General features: G+C 49.3%; 2 protein-coding genes across 9 annotated transcripts in view; one reads left to right on the forward strand and one right to left on the reverse strand.

The window, feature by feature from the left end:
- The window catches only part of FER1L5 (fer-1 like family member 5), a 54866-nt gene extending 52351 nt beyond the window's left edge, over nucleotides 1–2515 (forward strand). Inside the window, exons 49-55 of the mRNA XM_055539266.1 lie at nucleotides 42–141; nucleotides 218–411; nucleotides 810–919; nucleotides 1226–1373; nucleotides 1477–1653; nucleotides 1923–2055; nucleotides 2388–2515. Coding sequence (XP_055395241.1) covers nucleotides 42–141; nucleotides 218–411; nucleotides 810–919; nucleotides 1226–1373; nucleotides 1477–1653; nucleotides 1923–2055; nucleotides 2388–2515 — 990 coding nt within the window. The remainder of the gene's footprint in view (nucleotides 1–41; nucleotides 142–217; nucleotides 412–809; nucleotides 920–1225; nucleotides 1374–1476; nucleotides 1654–1922; nucleotides 2056–2387) is intronic.
- Nucleotides 2516–3624: 1109 nt separating this feature from the next.
- Nucleotides 3625–23665, reverse strand: LMAN2L (lectin, mannose binding 2 like). Of its 8 annotated transcripts, XM_055539361.1 has the most exons (11): nucleotides 23460–23665; nucleotides 22903–22955; nucleotides 20723–20841; nucleotides 20156–20236; nucleotides 17731–17848; nucleotides 16865–16947; nucleotides 9526–9558; nucleotides 7953–8114; nucleotides 7745–7859; nucleotides 4594–4713; nucleotides 3625–4271 (listed from the first exon to the last, which is right to left on the reverse strand). In XM_055539361.1, exons 5-11 carry the CDS (start codon nucleotides 17738–17740, stop codon nucleotides 4129–4131), a joined length of 666 nt encoding a protein of 221 aa, XP_055395336.1. In that variant the 5' UTR covers nucleotides 17741–17848; nucleotides 20156–20236; nucleotides 20723–20841; nucleotides 22903–22955; nucleotides 23460–23665; the 3' UTR covers nucleotides 3625–4128. The 8 variants fall into 8 exon arrangements, with proteins under 8 accessions (XP_055395336.1, XP_055395333.1, XP_055395332.1 ...); XM_055539358.1 differs by lacking the exon at nucleotides 20156–20236; XM_055539357.1 differs by lacking the exons at nucleotides 20156–20236; nucleotides 22903–22955.
- Nucleotides 23666–23916: the final 251 nt, after the last annotated feature.

The following is a 23916-nucleotide window of genomic DNA, read 5'->3' on the forward strand; positions in this document are numbered from 1 at the left end:
AGAAGAGCCAGGCCGGTAATACACGCTCTGCCACCCTCCAGGACTACATATGGAGCCTGGACCCCACGGTGACGAAGTTCCCAGCCCGGCTCATCATCCAGGTCTGGGACAACAACATCATCTCCACGGATGACTTCCTAGGTGAGACCCCGGCGCGGGGCCCGCGGCCACAGGGCAGGGAACTGCCTTCCCGCTGACGACCTTTCTCTGGGTTCAGGGGTCCTGGAGCTGGACTTGTCGGACATGCCCCTCCCGGCCCCGCACGCCAGGCTGTGCTCTGTGAGGATGCTGGAGGCTGACCCCAAGTGGCCCCACTTCCTCCAGCACAAGCACTCGTCCCTCTTTAAGATGAAGAATGTGGCTGGCTGGTGGCCTTGCCAGGTTCTCGATGGTGGCAAATGGCGCTTGTCGGTAGGAACTGGGGCAGGCGCCTGTTGCCTGGGTTACAGGGCTGACTGCTGAGCCACACTGGTTGGTTGCTAAGTCCTGTCCAACTGTTTGCGACCCCATGGACTGTAGCCCACCAAGCTCCTCTGTCCGTGGGATTTCCCAGCAAGAACACTGGAGTGGGTTGCCATTTCCTTCTTCAGAGGATCTTCCTGACCCAGGGGTTGAACCCAAGTCTCCTGCCTTGGTGGGTGAATTCCTTTCCTCTGAGCCACTGGGAAGCCCGCCGTGCCACATAAGCTGGCTCTAACAGACTTCTGGGGGCCTGAGCTGAACCCCTTTTCCCTTCTGAACCCTGGAAGAGGCAGGTTCTTGTTCCTGCTGTCTGAACTCAGTGCCCCCACAACCCATGGTGTTTCTAGGGTAAAGTGAAGATGACCCTGGAGATACTGACAGAAAAGGAAGCCTTAATCAAGGCAGCAGGACGAGGCCAGTCAGAACCCAACCAATACCCTACACTCCATCCTCCCTTGTAAGGGTCCCGCAGGGTAAAGGCACTGAGGCTCTCTTCCTGGTGCAAAAAGCTGAGCTGCTGGGCCTGGCAGTTCGTGTGGGGTGGTGCTGGGGAAGGGGCTGAGAAGTAAAGAGGGGTACTTAACCCACCCCCAACTCCAACTCAATGCTCAGTTATAATCAGGGGAGTGCAGCTGCAGGGAGAGAGGGGTGGGCAGAAGCAGAGCTGCTTTTTTTTAAACTGAAAGCCCTTTTGCTCTGGGTTACTTGACCTGAAGGTTCCCTCTGCCCTCTTCCCTTCTCTGCCAACCCTGCTCCCGGACAGACGCACCCACACCCTGTTCATGTGGTTCCGGTCACCCATTGGGAAATTCATCCGTGTATTCTGGAGACGCTATCGCTTCAGAATCATAGCCACTGCCATCATACTGCTCATAGGGCTTCTGCTGTTCAACTTTATCTATTCGGCTCCAGTGAGTGACAAGCCTAGGGGCAGGGGCGAAGGCGCCGTGCCTCTTGGATGATGTGAGAGTGTGGGGCTGCTACTCCCGGCTGACTGTCGCCCGTTCTCTCCAGAACTATTTGGCCATGAGCTGGATCAAACCGGAACTTCGGCTGAATGCCCCCATTCAAATATACGCCAGCATCATCAATGCGCCAAACACCAGCAGCACCAGCTCTTCCAACCTCACCACTCCCCAGCAGAGCCTGGAACCTACAACGGCCCTCAGGCTGAAACACCTCCAGGGACACGTGACGCACCTGCGGGATATTCTTCCAGCACTTCCCGCCCCACAGAACTAATCCCCCTCATCTGCCAGGCTGGGCTCCTGGCCCACCAACAGCCCCACCCTTCAGCTTCCTACCGGTTCCTTGTTTCTGGGGACTTGGAATAGTCTGGCCATTCTGTTCAGAAACCACTTCCAACAAGCAGGGCAGAGCTGTAATTTTCCACTGAAATAAAGAGCATTTGTAACAGAGAGGCACCTTGTATCTGGGCGACTGACACCACCATAGGCAAGGCCAGCCTCTGGGACGAGACCCAGAATGGCGGGAGGCACCTCTTTGAGCCTCCAGGACTCATCCACTTTGTGGGCCTCAGGTTGGAGGAAACAGAAGGCCAGGGCATCCGTGGGGAGAGATGGCTCCTGGAGGGTAAGGCCACTGCCCTCCCCCATCATGTGGCCAGGTGGCCCCCTCGTCCTGGGACACAGCTGGGACTCCAGGGCCCAGAGCAACGTTGGGCCCTACTCACGACAGGAAGGCTGCCCTGGGGGCTCAGCTGGAAAGAATCTGCCTGCAATGTGGGAGACTTGGGTTGGGAAGATCCCCTGGAGAAGGGAACTGGCGTGTTTCTAGAACACAAGGCAAGAACCAAAGCAAAAGCTACAACGCTAGTCAGACCTCACACATGTTGCTCTGAGGCTGGCCCTGAGTCGGGGGCTGGAGGTGGTATACCATCTTTCACATCTTCTTGCCTTCCTCAGAGCCTCAAACAATTCCTGAGCTAGAATCACACGAAAGCCACAAGTGTGGTCTCCTCAAGGCTGAGATCTCCCTCCTGCACCCCCGGTTCGGGCCAGTTCATGAGCCCACCCTTGTGCCCCCAACATAGGTGTCTATCCAGTCTCCCCTGGAGCTCAAAAACACAAAACAGCCATCTGCTTCCTCAGTTCCAAAGAAACTGAAGGCCAAGCCCTGGCGCGTGGGTCGGTCGGGAGGGCCCCACCGTCACCCCACCTGCAGGAGAGACCTACAGCTCGTGGGAAGGACGTGAGAAAGCCAAAGATGACACCACCACCCCCGCTGGCCAAGGGGACCCCCCTTGCCTTCTGCACCGAGCTCTCCCATCCCAGAAGGCAGGGCAAGGGTGGATGGGCCGAAGGTTTAGCCAAACCCACCCCTAGAAGGAAAGCCACGCAGAAGGGCATGTTTGGTTTTCATCAGCCACGTTAAGACTTTCCCTCCAGCTACAGAAGCACAGGGCTAGGAGAGCCAAGCCCAGACCCTCCAGGGAGAGTCCACCTGTCAGCAACAGAATCACAGGGCAGACAGGCGAGCAGCGCCCGACTCCTCGTCGGGTAAGGCAGTGGCATCAGGGCTGACCCAGAGAGGAAGATGCTCAGGCTCTGCTGCTCAAACAACAGTGAACTCTCCCAGGCACAGGTGACGGGGATCCACTGCTCCCAGATTTACAACCACTGTTTCTTATCACTTAAGGAAGAGAAGCAAGAGTTCCTCTTTGGGGAGCATCCAAACTGAGGCTATAGAAGAAAGGTTCTTACATTCTGACACTCTAAGTAGGATTCCAAAAGTTATGAACACAAAACATGCAGCGAAGCAGGCTCTGGAGCATCCAGAAACATCCCCACGTCCTCAGGTCACGTGGTAGATGTTGCTTTCAGTGTCAAAACGTGGAGCGGTTGCACAGGTAGTCCCACAGCACCCGTGACGTCTCCCAAGCATCTCTTGACTTCACACACCTGACCGGGGGCCTAAGGGGCCTAACTGGGAGTGTCACGAACACACCAACAAAACCAAGATCCACCCTCAAGAACAAAGGCCAGAGAGGCAAGCCCCTGCAGAATGCCCCCTCCCCATGGCCACCTAACGAGGGTCAGTGACACCCGAGTGTGTCCTGCAGCCCCAGGCCCTAACGGACAGGCAGCCAGGTGTCTTTTCCAGCTCAGCTTGCATCTGCAGAGAATGATGGAAGGACGGAGAGGCAGGGAAGAGATTTCTATCCAGATTTCCAAGGAAAGTGCCTCAGGTGGACAGGGGCTTGGACAAAAAGCAAAAACCAGTGGCTGGCTGGCCAGAAGGTGTGAGGAGTCACCAGTTTCTAGTCTTTGAAGACTTACAAGTGAAGCCCAAGGGCCCTGTGAGCCCAACAGCAAGGCAGCCTGAGCTCGGTGACTCCTTCTGGTGGTTCTGGCATCACGGCGGCCCAGGTTCTCGCCAGCCCTCTTCACTCCCAAGTGGCGGGACCTTGGGGAAAGGCACATTGCAGCAGCATCACCCGGGGGAGGCTTCCCGAGCCAGAGCTGGCCGTCCTCACAGGTGATGGGGGGAGCCGGCGCCCCTGCCCGCACAGCTCCAGGGACAGACCCGCATGCCCGACCAGGTGCTGGCGACAGGAGGAGGCCCACCCGGCCGGGTGGGGAGGTCAGCGCAGCTCCCCCCGCACGCTGAGGGGACAGTCACGCAGGGCGAGGTTGCGGGGGGCGCTCAGTAGAAACGCTTCCGACTCTGGTCCTGCCATTTGTTGTAGAGTATGATCCCGATGACAATGGCAAAGACGGAAAACACCAGAGAGAAAAAGACGATGAGAAAGAGGGCCAGGCCACTGAGGGGAGGCAGCGGGGCTGTCACTGAGGAAGCAAGAGAGAAGGAGGTCAGAAGGAGGGGGCCACTTGAGGAGGGAAGGACCAACCGAGAGCTCTTCCAGTTTCTGGGAGCCGGAGCTCCAGTACACCCTTTCCACATGACAAAACTGAAAACCTAAGCAGCCCTGAACTGCTCATGGGTAATGTGGAGACCAGTGAGAGAGCAAGGGCCAGTGCCCCAGGTGCCCCGGAGAAGAACTCAGAGGGGAGCCAGGCCCCACTGCTGGGCTGCACGGCCCCTGGGCCCCCCAGCAGCCTCAACCCCCTGGCCGGCCGTGGGGCCCTCTCCCGGGACCTCTGTGCTCACTCTCAGGCAGCTTCATGTTGTCCACTGAGGGCAGGAACACGTCCCTATGCAGCTTCTCCTCTTCCGGGGTCCTCTCCACCGTCAGCTCAAACAGCTTCAGGGAAATGACATCATGGTTGTCTAAAGACAGAATGACAAAGGGATGACTCAAGGCACCCTGAGAAGAATGTCCTGGTTCAAGCTTCTAGCCCACAGCTCACACACAGTGACCTGAAAAAAAAAAACAACAACCCACCAAAACCTCTTGTTTCTCATCTAAAAGTAAGGACAGGTAACAGGGAATATTCTATGTTACCCTATATATATAGTTTTCATCAACAAGCATGCATTACCTACATAAATTTATTTATTTTATTTTCGGCTGTGTCTCAGTGCAGCGGCTTCTCCTGTTTTGGAGCACGGGCTCTAGAGCACAGGCCTCAGTAATTGTGGCATACGGGTTTAAGATAATCCACAGCACGTGGGATCTTCCTGGATCAGGGAATTGAAGCTGTGTCTCCTGCATTGGCAGGCGGATTCTTTACCACTGAGCCACAAGGGAAGCCCCCTATATAATTTCAAAATTGAGAGATACTACAAGATACTACAAGAGGTAAAACCTTTCAGGAGACACAGCAGCCCCACAGCTTCCCTTTAACATGGACTACACACATGATCAAAAGAGGAGAGGGCCACACAGCAGCTGTCTAATGGGCCATGGGCAGGGCACAGCGACTGGCCTGGAACATACTTCCCTTCTGGACTGCGGCTAACTCTTCCCAGTTCCTGTGACCATGACCCTGAATCTCACTATTAATTACCAGAGAAGAATGAAGGAGTTAGGGTCTCAATTTTTTTTCTCTCCCCTTTTAAAGTAACATTATAAACTCACAGATTCAAACATATTTGATGTGTTTCAATCACTGCGGATAGTGACTGCAGCCATGAAATCAAAAGACGTTTGTTCTTTGGAAGAAAAGCTATGACAAACCTGGACAGCTTATTAAAAAGCAGAGACACCGTTTTGCCAACAAAGGTCCATAGAGTCAAAGCTATGGTTTTTCCAGCAATCATGTATGGATGTAAGAGCTGGACCATAAGGAAGGTTGAGCGCCAAAGAATTAATGCTTTTGAACTGTGGTGCTACAGAAGACTCTTGCGAGTCCCTTGGACAACAAGGAGATCAAACCAGTCAATGCTAAAGGAAAACAGTCCTGAATATTCATTGTAAGAACTGATGCTGAAGTTCCAATCCTTTGGCCACGTGATGTGAAGTGCCAACTCACTGGAAAAGACTCTGATGCTGGGAAAGATTGAGGGCAGGAGAGGAGGGCAGCAAGGATGAGATGGCTGGATGGCATCACCGACTCAATGGACATGAGTTTGGGTAAATTCCGGGAGTTGGTGATGGACAGGGAGGCCTGGAGTGCTGCAGTCCATGGCGTCGCAAAGAGTCGGACACGACTGAGCGACTAAACTGAACTGAAGTGAAGGATGAGATAGTTGGATGGCATCACTGACTCAATGGACATGAGTTTGAGCAAACTTTGAGACAGTGAAGGTCAGGGAAGCCTGGCGTGCTACAATCCATGGGGTGGCAAAGAATCGGACATGAATGAACGACTGAACAACAAAATACACTGACGTTGTACCTCTTACTGATGCTCAACTCAAACCAACTTTACCCAGTGGGAGCCTATTCAAGTTGACTCCTGAGTCCTTTTACAAGAACCTACAAGTTTTTCATATCTTCTTTGCTTTTCTGGGAAGTTTTTAGCTTGTATTTCCTACCTTACACCTGGCATCAGACACATTCTCCAGGAAGCTTTTATTCTTGTTAGTGGGAACTGGTATTAAGAGGCCACAAATATGAGTGCAGGGTGCTCAGCGCTACAAGGTTGCTACTGCGGACTGGACTTCTTGCCATCTCTATTAATCAGGATGACATTTACAGCTGTTTGGGCTCTTAGAATCTTTAGCAGGTAAAACCAGGTTAAAGAAAAAAACTGGATTTACCTTCAATTAGGAAAAATGTTTTCTGTGCCAGGACCGAGATTAAACAACAGGACAGCCCCAGTGTCCCCTGACAGCAATGGGCCACGGCCGAGCAGACGCTGCCTGTTGCAGATGGCATGTGCCTTTCTGTTCTGACACAAGACAGTTCTATTTCATACCAGCTTCAGTCATAACACACTATGTTAATCAAAAGAACCAAAAGTTTCTTTACCTCAAAAGACGTCATGATTGAGGCTTAGGGGGAAAATGGACATAAAAGGGAAACTTTGCAAACAAGTAGGTAGAAAATCCAGAGAAGATACAAGAGCCTGGTTCTGCTAATGTCACATAAGTCAAGTAAGGCAGGAGTTTCAGGGTAACCGGTCAAATGAGCTCAAGAGAAGACAAAGAGCAAACACACAGAGCAAAGAAACAGAGGGAGCTTTTATACGAACAGTGCCATGGCAGAGACACAGGTCCGAATGCAGCATTTACCATGCTGGTAATTTACAGAGGTGGATGGCCTGTAAACAGAAGCGTCTGTACACACAACACATTCTAAAGTGTGAGCACAGGGTCTCCCCTAGTGGTCCAGTACTTAGGACTCCGTGCTCCCAATGCAGAGGATGCAGGTTTGATTCCTGATTGGGGAACTAAAATCCCACATGTCTTTGGGCAACTAAGCCCAAGAGCCACAGCTACCGAGCTTGTAAGCTCTGTAGTCCACACGCCACATCAAGAGAAGCCCCAGTGCAGCCAAAGTATAAATAAATAAAATGTAGGTTTTATTAAAAAAAAAAAAAAAGAAAGAAATCTGAGCACAAAAGAGTTTGGGGGTCAGTCAAGGAGAAGCTTTGCAAGGAGAAGGGGAAGTCAGCATATCGGGTGAAAGGACGTGCCTGCAGAAACAGGCACAAGAAAAAGGAGAGCACAGGCTGGAAGCACTGCTTGATGAAGAGTCGAGCGCTGCTTGCTGTTAGCAGCAAGCCTCTCCCAGACACAACTGTGCGAGGTGACTCCAGGCCTGGCAATCTGGGCTCTACACACAAGAATGCAGGAAGGGGAGCACTTGTGGGCACCTGCTTGCCAGTGCTCTGCCCAGCGGGCTCTCACGCCCGGGCCTGTCTAGTGAGACATGACCTGAGTTAGGGCCAGTAAGGAGCGCGCACGGCAGTACCTGAGAGATCGCCCGTGATGGACGAGGTGCCAAAGTAGTAGCCCCGGGGCAGGCGGACCCCTGGCACCTCTATGCAGTCCCTCCACTCGTGCTTGCCGTCGATGTCCATCATTATCTACAGCACAGAGAGGAGGGGGCAAGTCAGGGCCGGGCCCCGGCAGCGGACCGAGACGGCCCGCGCTGCCGACGGACCCGGATGGGGACTCACCGTCAGGTGCCTCTTGACGTAGCGGATCACAAGGAAGGTGTCGTAATGGAGGTTGCGGACGATGGCCGTGCAGCCCCCCAGCTCTGTAGGCCGCCCATCCCGCTCGTGATCGTAGCTGAGGGAGCCGTTGTTCACCATGGCAGAGATGTAGGGGAACACCCGCTGGGAAGGCAGGGGAGGCAAAGCAGAGGGTGGTGAGGAAGCGCTCACAGGAACGCCTGTGCCAACAGTGACGGGACTTCTGCACACAAAGCTGAGTTCTTCACGACAGACCGGACGGCCACTCTGCCTTGTCACTAGCAGCCTCCGAGGGCCCACGCTCAGAGGGTCACTCGAGGGACAAGGCCCAGAAGTGACTGACCTCAGTACCTGCCTCCAGAAATCCTCCTCCCACCTGGGGTGGGTCCAAAATGGCCCCTCTGACACTCTGGGGTCTGACTGGAACCCTCCCAGAGATCAGCACTGGGCACTTATATTCCACCCAAGACTGGTTTTCTTCTTACTTGTATGTGCACATGCGCTAAGCTGTTACAGTCATGTCTGACTCTTTCCAATCCTCTGGACTGTAGCCCAGAGGTTCCTCTGTCCATGGATTCTCCAGGCATGAATACTGGAGTGGGTTAATATGCCCTTTTCCAGGGGATCTTCCCAACCCAGGGATCGAACCCGAGTCTCCTGTGACTCTTGCATCGCAGGCAAATTCTTTACCACTGAGCCCCTGGGGAAGCCCCTATGTGTATGTATGTGTGTGTGTATATATACACATATATACAAATACATATCACCAACTGCCACGTAAACTTCTTGAAAAATCATTTGTTATGCTTCTTTGTATGTGTCTACCATAGCTCCACCTCTTCCCCCCCAAGGGCAAGTACTAGGTTGGCCAAAAAGTTTTAATTTTCCATTAACAGCTTATGGACAAACTTGAATGAACTTTTTGGCCAATCCAATATTCGCTGCACCCAGTTATTCTGTTCAAAAATACCTGCTCGCTCAGGGAACTCTTTCCATTTAGGATAGCACCTTTCAAATTCTAACATTCTATAAGCACATGATGTGAAATGGACCAGGACTCAGAAAGGACAGTGCCAGAACCAGGTGGTCTGGTGGTGCCCTCCAGCCACAGGTGACTATCCTCAGTCAAAAGACCTTCTGGCCCTTCACGACACACAACTTCTCCCAGTAATACTCAGTGGGCAAGGTTCTCCTACTGAAAGTCTCCCCGGAGCCCACCCATCTTCCCACCTACTTTGGAGACCCTCTCTCTCCAACAGCCCTTGTGGAGCAAATTCTTCCTTAGAAATGACAAGCTAACCATTTCACAACAAGCCTGGGGCTAAGGCAGTGAAGAGAGAGGCAGGGTGATGAGAGGACAGGAAGCATGAGACATGCCACTGCTCTGCGGGGTTCCTCGTTGTTCTAGACAATCAACATGCAAGATGAAGATGCAGGCGGAACTGGAGACTGGTGACTCTGGAGACAATGGCCACACAGACTGTGAACAGTCGCAAATGTTGGATGGGCACACAAGGGAATCGGGGATGGCCACAGTGAGTCAAGAATTGAGTACCTGGACTCCTGGAGAATACCGCCTCTTCTGGGCCTGAGAGGGTCCAGCAGGTTATTATAAAAACAAGACAGGGCACAGAAGACAGGAGACCAAGTCAGAAAGAAACATCTGTGCAAGAGCTATGACCCAGCTGCAGTGGAAGAGCACCAATCTCAATCCCCAAACCAATCTCAATCCCCAAATAGAATTTTAGTGTCCACAGAGGGCATTCCACAAGTCCTCAGTCCCCTCAAAATTATAGGCAAAAATAATTGTAGGCAAAAAACTACACAAGCAGGTACTTGCACATTTTCTAAGGAGAAGGTCTGCTGCTATCATCAGATTCTCAAGGGGGTCCATTAGGAAGACCTCTCTAACCCACTGCTGCTGCTGCTGCTAAGTCGCTTCAGTCGTGTCCGACTCTGCGACCCCATGGACTGCAGCCTACCAGGCTTCTCCATCCATGGGATTCTCCAGGCAAGAACACTGGAGTGGGTTGCTATTTCCTTTTCCAGTGCATGAAAGTGGAAAGTGAAACTGAAGTCGCTCAGTTGTGTCTGACTCTTAGCGACCCCATGGACTGCAGCTTACCAGGCTCCTCCATCCATGGGATTTTCCGGGCAACAGTACTGGAGTGGGGTGCCATTGCCTTCTCCCCTCTAACCCACACAGGGTCCTAAAACTTTCAGAACTTTATAAAAACACCCAGCATCACATTCTCTAGGCAGGCCTCACTTATGTCTCTGACAGTCCAAAGGTCAGGCCATGAGTTTGTCTGTGCCCAGATGACAGTACTTCTGTGGCAAGGAGAGAGATGAGGGTGATAAATATGGCTAGATTCTTCCAAATTCAAGATGTCCTTTACTGCCCAGGATCTCAGGCTGTAGCTCTTGCCCAGAAGACAAAAATCCCACCACTTGAGAGACTATGAAATTAACTCTAATCCAAAGGGATCATTTACCCTCTAATTGAGTCTTATGGACATATATCTCCAAACAGTTATTGTTATTCTAACCTACAACACGTGGGCAAGAAAAAACTCCGTGGGAACGCTGCAGCAGGACAGATTTAGAAAAGTCACAAGGTTCAAGGGTGTTTAGCTTTGCTCCAAAAAAACTGCTCCAGTTCTCAGCACTAGCAATAAGAGATACCTACACAAGCTCAGTTTAGCCCTGCCCTACTGTGGGCCAAGGGGTAGAACCCAAAGCATTCCTTTCTCTAATACTGGGTATGCCAGGGACTGTCCCGGACGCTGGATGCTCAATGGGAAATAAGACGGGCAGATGTCTGCTCTCGTGGAGCTGACATTAGAGGAAAGGAGACAATCAATCCATCTTGTTGTTGTTCAACTGCTCAGTCAGGTCCGACTCTTTGCGACCCCATGGACTGCAGCACCCCAGGCTTCCCTGTCCTTCTCTATCTCCCAGAGTTTGCTCAAACCCATATCCATTGAGTGGATGATGCCATCCAACCATCTCATCCTCTGTCGCCCCCTTCTCCTTTTGCTCTCAATCTTTCCCAGCATCAGGGTCTTTTCCAGTGAGTCAGTTCTTCACATTATATGGCCAAAGGATTGGAGCTTCAGCATCAGTCCTTCCAATGAATATTCAGGGTTGATTTCCTTTAGGATGGACAGGTTTGATCTCTTTGTTGTCCAAGGGACTCTCAAGAGTCTTCTCCAGCACCACAGTTCGAAAGCATCAATTCTTTGGCACTCAGCTTTCTTTATGGTCCAACTCTCACATCCATACATGACCACTGGAAAACCATAGCTTTGACTATATGGACCTTTGTTGGCAAAGTGATGTCTCTGTTTTTTAAAATGCTATCTAGGTTGGTCATAGCTTTTCTTCCAAGGAGTAATCGTCTTTTAATTTCATGGCTGCAGTCACCATCTGCAGTGATTTTGGAGCCCAAGAAAATAAAGTCTGTCACTGTCTGAGACAGTGATAAATACTATGATGAAAATAAAATAGGCAATACAATACAGAGGAGAAATATACCTGAGGAGACAACACCCGAACTGAGACCAAGCAGTGAGAGGGAATCCACCAAGAAATCTGGGGGCTGAAGAAGCACGAGGTTAGCATCTTCAGAACTAGGGGTGTCTGCAACTCAGTGAGTGAAGAACAGGCTGGTGGGAGCTGAGGCGGGAGCCAGACCACGCTGGGCCTTACAGGGCACAGTAAGGGTCTTGGGGGAGCCTCAGACCAGCTCCCCAGCTGTTCTCTTATACCACCGGTGGCCTATGTACAGGACTACACAAGGTATGAAATGAATCAGTGGACAATTAAACTGCTGGAAAACTACTCTCTACCACTATGATTTAGGACAAGGGAATTATGAATGCGTTGTCAGCAGTTTACTGAAATGGGCTTCGGACGAAGAAAGTGCATAACTTCAGTGTACAATGAGGGAAAAGAAGTGATTGAAAACGCACTCGGGAGCTCTGGTGATCCCAAGCCTTGCTTGATGTATCAACCCCAGTACCTGGGATCAGAAGTTTAAGTTGTAACTTTTGAGGGAGTGCTGAGAACAGTGATCTTTAACCTAAGGGGTCCTCACTCTTGCCAAGGCTGGTGAGGCACCCTCTTTTTCAGCACCAGCCAGAGTCAGGTGGGCCTCAGCCTGACCTGGGGGAGCTTTCCAACTGCACATACATGAGGGAACTACAGTCAGAGAGCCTCATTCAGCAGGTTTAGAATGGGGCATGGGACTATGTATTTTTTAAAAGGCAGGACTTCCCTGGTGGTCCAGCGGTTGAGAAGCTGCCTCCCAAAGCACGGGCCACAGGTTTGATCCCTGGTTGGGGAACTAAGGTCCCACAGCCTCGGGGTAACAACTAGAGAGCCTGTGCGCCGCTACTAAGACCTGATGTAGATAACCAATTAAAAATTAAAAAAAAATAAAAGGCGCTATGGATGATTGGGATGTGCCAGGTGAATTTAAGAAATATAGCACTAGACAGAGGCCTACAGCTTCAAAGCTGGAATCTGTCCACTTCAGCAACTCATGGCTTGGCCTTCAACTTGCCACCTCACGTTAACCCTAAGTCTTTAAATGCCACTTTAACTTCTACGCCCAGTCAGGAGTTCCTGAAGGGTTTCCCAGGTACCCACTAATTTCACACACAAGCTAAGTTTCTTTGCTTGAAAGCAGCTTATATACAGCCAGAACCAAAGGCAGAAGAATCACCCTGACCGTGGCAAAGGTGGCCGTTTCATTCCTCTTTGAAGAGTCACCAAAAATTAGGAGCTCCTGCCTGCTGTGCCTGAAGAGCGGGGAAGTGTTTTTAACTTTTTGTACTACAAGGTACTATTATACCTTCAGCACACCTTGAATGCAAAGAGACGCGTGAACTTGTGAATCCTATGCTAAAACCCCACAGGTGCAGAGCACACTCGCTGTGACTCGCCAGGTAGAAAAAGGGGCACACGCAGCCCTCAGGAGGCCTCCACTGCTGCCTGCGTCATCTCGGAGATTCTCTATCCGCATTGTGAGCAGAGAGGGCAATACACAGCTCCCAGGGCTCGCTATGAAGATGACGTGCAATACGCAGCGCGTTCAGCACAGTGCCTGGCATTCGAAAGGCAGTCAACACTCATTCAATGACTAAGTGAGTTTCTAGATCTAAATACTGTTTACAGGTGCTCATATGTAAACACAAAACCAAACATATGTTTTTTAGAGCAGCAATTCCCAGACCACTGGCTGTTATGGACCACTAAAAATCTCCAAACACATAACACATTCTGGGGATTAATAGGTTTGCTTTTTCTTGATTTTTTTTTTTAACCTATTAAATATGTTAAAATACAATTAAAATACAATAACTGTATTAAAATACAATGACAAGACAGCCATCTAAAATAAACATGTTTTAAAAAGAACATTTTAAATGAAAAAAAAAAAGAAATATTTCATAATAAATAAATAATAAAACATTTCACATTTACAAGAAGTCACGTCACTGTTCCTACTGTCAAACCAGGGAAACTGTTACCAACCAACACAAGTCTATGAACCAGCATCCAGGAGTCACTCTCAGAGCAGGCTTACCAACTTAAACCACACTGCATGAGCAAGCTGACCAGGTCTGCTCTCTGGAACCCAGGTGTGAAGACAAGGAGGATGGGAGGGGAGAGCAGAGCACGGGGCCGCAGCAGCACCGCGGAGATGCCTGCAAATGCCCCTGGGGATGTCACTTGGTGCTGTGAACACTAACGGCCAGCGCCTTCTGAGAGCTCACCCTGTGCCTGCGCTTTCTGAGAGCTCACCCTGTGCCTGCGCTTTCTGAGAGCTCGCCCTGTGCCTAAGAGGCACGCCTGAGCCTTCACTGCTACGCACCGTCACGGCAGCGCAGGAATGCCGCGCTGTGCTGTCAAGCCTCAGTTGCATCCAACTCTTTGCAACCCTATGAACAGACTGTAGCCCACCAGGCTCCTCTGTCCATGGGATTTCCCAGGCAAGAATACTGGAGTGGGTTGCCATTTCCACCTCCAGAGGATCTTCCCAACCCAGGGATCGAACCCCTGTCTCCTTTGTGCCCTGCACTGCAGGTGGATTCTTTACCACTGAACCACTGGGAAAGCCCAGTAGATGAATGCTCTTGTTAATGAGAAGATAATTCAACTCTGTGGAAGAGGAGACCTTGTCTAAAGTTCTACTTTGGGGAACCCAGGAACCTCCTGAAATTGCATGTATAATCTTATTGTATTCAACTGTAGCAGAAATACATTTCTACTTCTCAGCCTCAATCCCTAATGACATCTGAGAGCTGGCCAATATTCCTGGGACCTAATTTCCAAAGGAGTGTCTCTTAGAAAACACTGCCTCACCAAGGATTGAGAAAAAACAAACAAACCCCACTAAATCACATCCAAATAGTATAACGAGAGAATTTACGAAGTTACAGAGTTCTTTTAATAATGTAAAAATTCTTTCCACCAACAATGAAGAGATCAAGAGGGATCAGTGTTTTCATCAACATAAAGATTGGAGGGAATGTGTTGTTAAATTCACAGCATATTATTGCTTATTCCAGTTTCAAAAGAGGAAAAACAATCATTACATTAAAAAAATATGGGAAGTACATGAAACTCGACTTCCAAGCTGGCCTGATCTCAGAAGAGCAGTGAGCTGCCCACGCCACTCGCCAACCAGCTGTTTCTGCGTTCAGGGGTCCTTTATGCCAGCTATATATGGGATTCACCTAGAGATGTTTGAAAAGGTTAAGCTGCCCATCAGACTCTCTGAGCTTGGGGCCTGGAGAGCAGTGGCTTTAAATGCTTTGCAGATAATTCCAAGGGCAGTTGCAGCTGAGGCAGAAAAGTCCCAGTTTTAACCACCTGAAACTGATATTTTTGGTTAACATCTACTCTCCTTACAAAACAAGGCCCATCAGATCTGCCCTCTTAAGCAGAATGACTCCTGCCTGATGGTGAAATGGAAGCTAAGAGAGCGTGAATGATTTATTTCTGGGAGAAACAGAGAGCCACATGTAAAACTCTAGTCAAGCCCTAAAGCCCACGCGTGCTTCAGATGCATTTCTAACCACCACTATTTCCTCAACGGGACTGCAAACCCTTCTCACGACGTCCCGCTCATTAAGATCCTTTAGTGCACTTACCCTCTAAAACACTTTTAGCTCCAGACTCCCTGATAGGCACACCACCCTTCAGAACTCGCCCCACCATGTGCATGGTGAGGGCGAGTCACCTACACTCAAATAGCTCTGCTGCTGGTCTAAACAGTCAGGTCACCAGCTACCTGAGGAGACGCTGCTCAGTCACAGTGGCCCATGAACGTGCTTGGAACAGAAGAGCGTTAGCAGCAAAGAACGCAAGGTGAAGGGCGGCCTTGGAACACAGGGAGACTGAGGGCCCTCTTTTTCTCTCTAGCCTCATCTCTCTCTCACCCCGCCCCTTCCCCTTCACATTCATTGTCCTGTCTCTAACTTTAACACATTAACATATGCTTTTCTATCTGCATCTAATCTGATCTAATTCTGCAGATTTCAAAGTCAGTATCACTTCCTGGAGGAAGTCCCCCGCCAGGTGAGATGCTCCTGCCAGGTCTTCCGAGAGCACCTCCGCAGAGCCCCCATCAGCATGCTCACACGCCAGGGCTACCGAGCGCGAGGGCCACGCGGATCTCGTGCACTGATTCCCGGGCCGGGCACCTCAATAGTGGCTGATGTCTGGCAGACTGAAGAAGAGCCCAGAAGCGACACCGAGAAGCAAGTCTCTAATTGACCCACAATGAAAGGTTCCCCTCGTAACTCAGGTCTCACTTTCCACCCCCTTTAAGCCAAACTCTGTGCGGAAATGTGAAAAACTGCTGAAGCTGGGTTTGCATAGACAATGATCTGTTCATCCAATTTGTTTTTATACGTTTGAAAATTTTCATAAAGAACTTTTTGGGGAAAAAGTAAGTTCTGCTTCCATTTCTAATCGTGCCTTTCTTGCTAAATATTATTTAGTGATAGGATACCCAGCAACAACATGTCCTAATCATTTTCCCACCATCTGCTGGCAGTCACCAGGCACAGAGCACGCACAGCCCTGCTGCTAGTATAAGCAAGTACCAGAGAACCCTATGGGCAGCTACCGAAATGCAGGATGCTTCTGCTAACAGCCAGACTGCTGTTGCTGTTTAGTCACTAAGTCGTTTCTGACTCTTTTGTGCCCCCCTGGCGGGACTGTAGCCCGCCAGGCTCCTCTGTCCATGTGATTTCCCAGGCAAGAATACTGGAGCAGGTTGCCATTTCCTCTTCTGGGTAGTCTTTCCAACCCAGGGATTGAACCCGTGTCTCCTGCAGTGGAAGGCAGATTCTTTACCACTGAGCTACCAGGGAAGTCGACTGGATCCTCTACCAGGTTTCAACAAAATGCTGAGATTTCATCAATATCTTTTTACAGCCTTTCCTAGAGGAAGAGAAGAAGAAGAAGAAAAGGATACTGGCAACAGGGAGTAGCTGCAGAAGAGAGATCGGCAGCGACACAGGATGTCAGGGGAGTAGAGGCACACAGGTCAGCTCGCTCTGGTGCTGGCCTAGGAGCCAAGCACCACCCGGCCACGCATGCTCGAGTCTAGTGGCTCCCAATGTGCGCAACAAAGAACACTGTTTAACACTGAAAAGCCCTCATCACGAGGACCACTCCCAAGACTGTGCACCATGAACGACTCTCTTCTAGGAAAAAAAAACTGACACAGACATTAACTCTGTGCAACAGACAAAGAAAATAGAACCAAACCCCTCACTTCCTCTTCCGTGTTCCCTCCTGAACAACATTCCTAAGGCAAAGGGCTGTGATGTCAGTTCAGTGTGGCTGACCTAAGCTATGACACTGGCCATTACCTCTTGCTGCTTCTCCTCATTGGGATAGGTGTCTACAAATACTCCCAGCCCCACAAATTTGTCCATGTTTCCAAACACAGGCCCTAGAGAGAGAGAACAGACGATGAACAACAGTGAAACAAAGCCAAGAGTTGATAAAGGAGTAACACATCACTGTGATGGAGGAAAAAGTGAGATTCAGAGGACCCCCAGGCGTCCCTTTAAGATGAGGAAACAGCTGTAACAAGCATTCAGTAAGCACCTGCAGTTGATTGTCATTAAAGGGGAGAGAGAGAAGGCCAGCGTCTCCTTGCTTAGCACCCCAGCTGCTCCCCGATGTGACCTGGTTGCTAAGGTGCCCCTGAAGCATTCTGCTTCACAAACACTTGTTGAAGACTATGCCCCCGAGTGAACTGAATCCCCAAGTTTCTGCTTCTAACTGCAGAAGAGATCAGGTCAGATCAGGCTCAGTTTGTCTTGTACTTGCAGCAGAGCCTCCAGTACAAACAGGAAAAACAGCTAACTCTTCTCCTTTCTCCTGACTCAGGAGTTCTGAGATAGGTCTCTACTCGGGCCCAGGAGAAATGCCCAGTGTCAGTATTTGGTGGGGGGGGGGCGCCAGTGGTTTCCTTCAGCCAACTGGGCCGTGAAGTTTCAAAGAGAAAGCGGAAGTAACCAATAAACAAGAAACCATCCCAGGATGAGTCAAGGTCAGCTGTTTTTAGGACTCAGACCCCATTCTAGAGACTAAACAGGCCAGTGTTTATCCAAACATCAAGGGAGAGGGAATACCGCTGGCACTGTGAAGTCGTGCCCACCTCACGAAGAGGGCATGTGAGAAAGCAGGCCTGTCACACCCCCACAAGCGCAGCCCAGGGCCCCAGTACCTGGCTGCATCCGATCCTTCGTGTACCAGATGGCCAAGCCATCCCCGTGCAGGTTCTTCTTCCCTTGCCCGTGGATTCGGAAGTGCACCTGCAACTCCCAGTCTCTCAGGAAACATGGCTAAAGGGAAAGAGACGCTGCAATCAAAGAGGAGCCTAAGACACCAGGCCTCGGGCCCTCATCCACGGCCTACAGACTTGGAAAACACAAACGCTGGGGACGCGAGGCTAAGAGGTAAAACCAAAATTTAAGACTTGCTAAGGGTTTGTGTAGTAAAATTAAACAGATTGAGCCATTTATCTGTATGCGGTATTTAATATGAAAAGTGAACACACCTCCCAATCAGCGTCACCATCTCCCAACAGAAACAGGATAGCATCCCAGGGTTGGAAAAGATGAGAGAACTTCATGTTAGACTACTGTGATCCTATGCCCACCCAGCAAAAGATCTCAGCGTCCAGGACAGAGGTGGCTGAATTAATACTCATCTGCAATTATGATCACCCCTCTGAGAGAAAGACTCTAACAAGCTGGGATCTCAAGAAAGGTCAAGGCCTCATTCATTACAAAAGAAAAAGATAACCTAAGTCATCTCCAGGAATAATTAACATCTGCTACAAACAACTCTAATTAGCTAGACTTGGCCCTATGCCAAGCTGAGGGGCAACCCAGAGTTCCCACGAGAAGGGATAAGCTATGCCCCCACCAGCGTCAGGCCCTCAGGCAAGGAGCAGAAATCCACCAAAGGAGACACCCCCGGCCCCACCACAGAGACAGCCTCTGGTGGAAAAACACGAAGGAGGTAGGCACTAAACAGACTCCTGTTTTTCTTTTGAACTGTGTATCAAAACCTTGGGGAAAAAAAAACAAAGTAGAGACAGAAGTAAGTGGATAATTCAGTGTTCTAAATAGTTGAACACTTTCAAAGAGAAACTAGAGTCGGTATTTAGAGAGGCTCCTGGTTAAGCTTCACTGTGAAAAACGAGGGGAAGGAAGAGCAGATAGGCCAGTTCAGGCAAAGGCCCTCCATGTAGATTGTTCAGAAACAAACAAACAAAAAAAACCAGTAGACTGCTCTGGCTCTTTAGCAACAATTATTTGCAGCTTCCATTTTCAATTTCTGGGAAATCTCTTAAAATGCTAGTATTAGTACATAGTCAAAATAAAAGGGGTGTGGACACTTCCGAGTTCACCAAAGAACCCTGAAATCTCCAATAGCTTCCCCTCCTCTGATAAGCCAAGCCCCAGTTGTCATCCTGGGTTCTCATCTTTCTGCTATTTGATTTTGATTTCAGAGCAAGAGTGAAATTCAGTGGCCGGAAGCTGCCCCCATAGCCAGTGGGGTATTATGCCTCTGGGAAGACACTGAGCCAAGAGGCCTCCGCCGCTCTTGCCATTGGCCTCGTGTAGCACAATGTCACACAGCCCTGCTAAGGGTTATGTCTAACAGTGGGTCTCAAAGTTTGCTGCATGTCAGATTCACCCAGGGAGCTTTTAAAAATCCAAGTGTCCAGGATGTACCCATTCTAATTAAATTAGCATCTCTGGGGGTGGGACCCAGCCACCAACTCCAAAGGACAGCCAAATTGGAGCACTACTGCTCAAACAAATCCATCCTATTCAAATAACTCAGAAACAATGCTAAGGCTCACTCTGACAGTCAGATAACAAAAAATATAGGTAACAGAGAATCTGAAAAAGAGCAAGATAACTAGATCCTAGACTAGAATCACTGCTACATAAAAGGGTTACAAAGAGACAGCCAGCAAGATAACAGCAAAGTATCAAGCCTTGGACAAAATCACTTATAATCCATAGACCTGTATCATTGACTCTTGTAACAGACATATAACAAACAACAGCGCATTTCTGTAACCATCTTAACTTCCCAAAGCTTTTTCATGTCTATTGCCTTATTTTACTCTCACAGTAACCCTGGTGGGCAAGTAGAATCAATATGATGAAGCTCATTGACAGTGGGAGAAACTGAAAACTGAGAGAGGATAAATAACTGCCAGGGCTCACAGAGGGTCTGTGAGACCACCAGATTGAGAATTCAAGTCTTTCAGCCGCCAGCCCTCCACCTCTTCTATCCAAGCACACTGCCCTGCATTCCGTCCAAGAATGAGCTCAGCACTGCAATCTGGGTTAAGGGGCCAGAGTGTACAAATAGCTCACATAGAAACTTCTTGTCTCTCTGCTTCTTCAGAATTCTCTGCCACATAAAATGAGCAGGGACAAGAAACTGTTCCTTTTTCTGACGTGCACTTATCCACAACCAATGATAAAAACCATGGGAAAGTAAGTTCTTAGCCTCTGAGCACCCAAAAGAAAGTATTCAAGAATGCCAAGGTCACGCCCCAAAGTAAAGTGATCATAAAAGATTTGCAAAGAGCCCTGGAAACCGAAAAGAAAGCATCATCTTACACTTGTACAAAATCACAGTGCAGCCACACCAGGAATACTGCATTCACTTCTTGCCGCCATACCTCAAGGAAGACAATGTCGCTAGAAAAGGCCCAGAGAAGGACAAAGAAAATGACCAAGGGCTCAAAGTGGCTTTTACATGAAAATAAAATTTAAAATTCAACTCAAAAGGAAATAACAAGGGGTGAGGGGGAAGGGGGTCAGGGATACTGGAATGAAGTGTTGGATAAATTTAAGAGTAGTTTTTTATTTTATAAAGCAAAGTAATTAAATGTGAGTTGACTTATTAACCTCCAAAGTAACACTATCAGGTCAATCAGGAACTAAAGACATTTCAGAAAACTGAATCAAAACCAATTATTTGCTATAATTAGGGGAAGAGAGATCATCTCCCTAAATATCTGATTTCAATATGAACGTCATCATAATCTCTCAAATGAAAATACTTCATATTCACAGAAGACAGAATATGGGGGCGGGGGCGGGGACTGAGAATAAGTCAGTATGCCACTGAACTTTTTCAGTATTTTTCTGGGTCACCAACACAGGAGGGAAAAAGATTCTTACCACCCGGTTCCACAGGGCACCCTGTTTACTTTGCATATCCGGGGTAAGGCGGATATACTGGGTCATCACCATGGCATTGCCCATCAGATTCCACAGAGAGGAACTGCTTGTGCCCACACCTACGGGGAGGAAGTAGATCAGTTCATTCTCTTCAACCCCAACCTATTTGGAAAACCGCCATGGGCCCTCTGAAAGCTGGAGTCATCTTTCTTCCCCCTTCATGTCCCACCTCCTGTCACTCATTAAATCTTAACTCTTTACCACCTTTCTTCTTTTCACAAAGACTTTCTCAGGTGAAGACCCTAGAGCACATCAGAGTTGTCACTTCATCCACGCCACAGTAACCATGCTCAGATTCATTCTTCCCCATTTTATATGTGAGTAAACTTTAGCACCGTGAAAGAAAAAATTTCCCCAGTTATACAAAAAGAGCTTGACTCTCTGGGGCTCTAGGGCTTAATCACATTCTTTCTTTGAAGGAGAAGCTACTTTCCCCCTTACCTCAGACTATCAGCCCTTGCAAGTGAGAGCTCTGTGTCTGTTACCCACCGTATTAGCAAGGAGGAGGCACTGGAGACATCCTCTAAGTGAATAAGCAATCACCTTTAGCAGCAGAGTATACTCTCTTATGCTTTGTGTTTTTGTTTGTATGCTGTCCCCATATCCTCCAGTAGGGAAACAAATTAAGCCATCTGCACTGATTTGGTCCTGTCTGTAGCTAACCATGTAAATTTGCTGGTTGATGAGTTGTGCCTAGTGGCCTATGTACACTAAACACACCAAAGCTAACCAGCCTCTTTTATCAGTAGGGCTCCTGGACTGGAGAAGAATAGGTGTCTTAATTGACAACAGCATTTTATCTTCTCAGTGCGACCAAGTTCTACCCCAGTTCTGCCTCATGCTTTATTTCTCGCACATCCACAGCTCCATCAGAATACCAGCTTACTGCTAGTGGCCCTCAATCACGGTCCACCGTTCGCAGTTCTCTCCCCTGCCCACCTTCCACCTGTCCATCTCTAAATCCCCTTCATCCACGCCCGGAGCTAGTGGCATCCGAGAACCCTGCTTCGACCTGCTGGAAACTTCCAGGACTAATTCCGAGGGGTGGGGAGAGAGAAAGCTGACCCCTGCCCTTAGGATCCGTGGCTCCCGAACACAGCCAGAGTCCCCAGGGGCTCCCACCCACCGCCCCCAGCTTCCTCGGGGTCACGAAGCCCTTCGCCGCCCTCGCCTCTACGGACAAGCTGAGGTCCCGAAGCCCTCCCCGTGCACGACCACCTAGCTCCCGGCGCCTCACCCTGGTAGGGCTTCGACAGCGAGTGCTCCCGTTTCAAGTACTCGAACGTTTGACCCGCCCCGACTTGTCGTGGCCCCTGCCCAGACCCTAGCAAAAGGAGAAGGAGCAACATCCTGGAAACTTCCCGTGCCGACAAACGCCGCCACCACCGCTGCCACCACCCAGAAGGTCCCAGGGCCACCGCCATTTTTCCCACCGCCGTCCCTTCATTAAAAGCCCGCCCCGTCCTCCAAGCCATTGGTCCGTGGGACCATCTGCTTCACGTCCTATTGGCTCTCATATAATCCCCGCCCCCGCAGGTGAGACTTTCACCGATTGGCTGGCTTGAGTACCAGTTGCCTTGCCAACCCGCCTGGACTCCCTTACGTTTTTGCATTTATCCTGAGTGCCAGTAGGCCTCCTGGCATACATAGTGATTTCCATTTTGTGTCTGCGTTCTGGAGTAAATTTAAGGAGATAAAGTGTTTCTTCTAGTCCCCACGCAAACGTTCTAACTTCACTGCCACTCACTCACTCACTCACTCACTCCTGACTGTACGGAGGTACCAATCAAGAGGCTATAAAACTGAAAAGAGAAATAGAGAAATTTACAACTCAAGGAGCTGGAAAATTATCAAATTTATAAGAGGGGCTTAAAGAGTACTTATCAAACAACTTGACCTGATGACATTTATAAAACCAGCCAACAATGGCAGAAGACACATTCTCTTCTGTGAAAAAGAAACATTTACCAAGATAATCTGAGCCAAAAAACTCCAAACCTCCATAAATTTAAAAGAATTGAAATCACACAAAGGATATTCTCCTATCATGACGGTATTATACTAGAAATCTGTAACAAAGATTTCTGAGAAATCGCCAAATGTTTGGAAGGTAAACTCACTTTTAAATAATCTGTGAGAGAGTAGGGGTCTCTGGGGGACTTCAGCAGGTCCTCTGAGAAAGGAAACAGAGTAATCAATCCTTTACCTGTTAGTATAATCGCATCTCCAGCCCTGAAGCCAAAAAACTGAGATTCATCCCAGCTTCCATTCTCTTCCTCACCAATTCCATTACCCAACCAATAAATAACTGATGGTTTTAGTCTTAATTATTTCTCAGAGCCACCACGGCCTTTCCATCCCTCCCTTTGTCTTTCTGCCGAACAACAGCAACAAGTGTCCCAACTGTTATTCTGGCCACCATCATCAACGTGGCCATCCAAGTGATCTAAAGCATGTAGCCATGCTCTTTCCTGAGTGTCAGGGTTAAGCCAGTCCATATTGATAAAGCTATTAGAGTAGTGTCTGGCATGTTGTAAGCACTGCTTCTGTTTAGTCCCTAAGTCTTGTCCCATTCTTTGCGACCCCATGGACAGCAGCACGCCAGGCTTCCCTGTCCTTCACTGCCTCCCAGAGTTTGCTCAAACTCATGTCTATTGAGTCGGCAATGCTATCTCACCATCTCATCCTCTGCCACCTTCTTCTCCTTTTGTCTTCAATCTTTCCCAGCATCAGGGGCTTTTTCAATGAGTGGGCTCTTCACATCAGGTGGCCAAAGTGCTGAAACTTCAGCTTCAGCATCAGTCCTTCCAATGAATATTCAGTGGATTTCCTTTAGGGCTGACTGGTTTGATCTCCCTGCAGTCCAAGAATCATCCTTATTAACAGAGCCCATGATGGTTCCCAGGTGGCGCTAGTGATAAAGAATCTGCCTGCCAATGCAGGAGATGCAAGAGATAGATGCAAGTTCAATCCCTGGGTTGGTAAATTCCCCTGGAGGAGGAAAATTGCAACTCACTCCAGCATTCTTCCCTGAAAAATTTCATGGACACGAGGAGCTTGGCAGGCTACAGTTCATGGGGTTGAAAAGAGCTGGACCCAACTGAGCACACACACAAATGAGGGTTCACCATCAC

This window comes from Bubalus kerabau, chromosome 11, assembly GCF_029407905.1.
Source record: "Bubalus kerabau isolate K-KA32 ecotype Philippines breed swamp buffalo chromosome 11, PCC_UOA_SB_1v2, whole genome shotgun sequence".
Classification (NCBI taxonomy): domain Eukaryota; kingdom Metazoa; phylum Chordata; class Mammalia; order Artiodactyla; family Bovidae; genus Bubalus; species Bubalus kerabau.

Excerpts from the sequence above, each read along its gene's own strand:
- LMAN2L (XM_055539354.1), bottom strand. The coding sequence starts at position 22,257 with ATGGCTTGGAGGACGGGGCGGGCTTTTAATGAAGGGACGGCGGTGGGA. Across the intron at positions 17,849-20,722 it reads GTGCCCTGTGGAACCGGGTG|CCATGTTTCCTGAGAGACTG; the intron begins GTAAGAATCTTT and ends CTTTCCCTTTAG. Across the intron at positions 7,860-7,952 it reads ACGTCAAGAGGCACCTGACG|ATAATGATGGACATCGACGG; the intron begins GTGAGTCCCCAT and ends TCTGTGCTGTAG.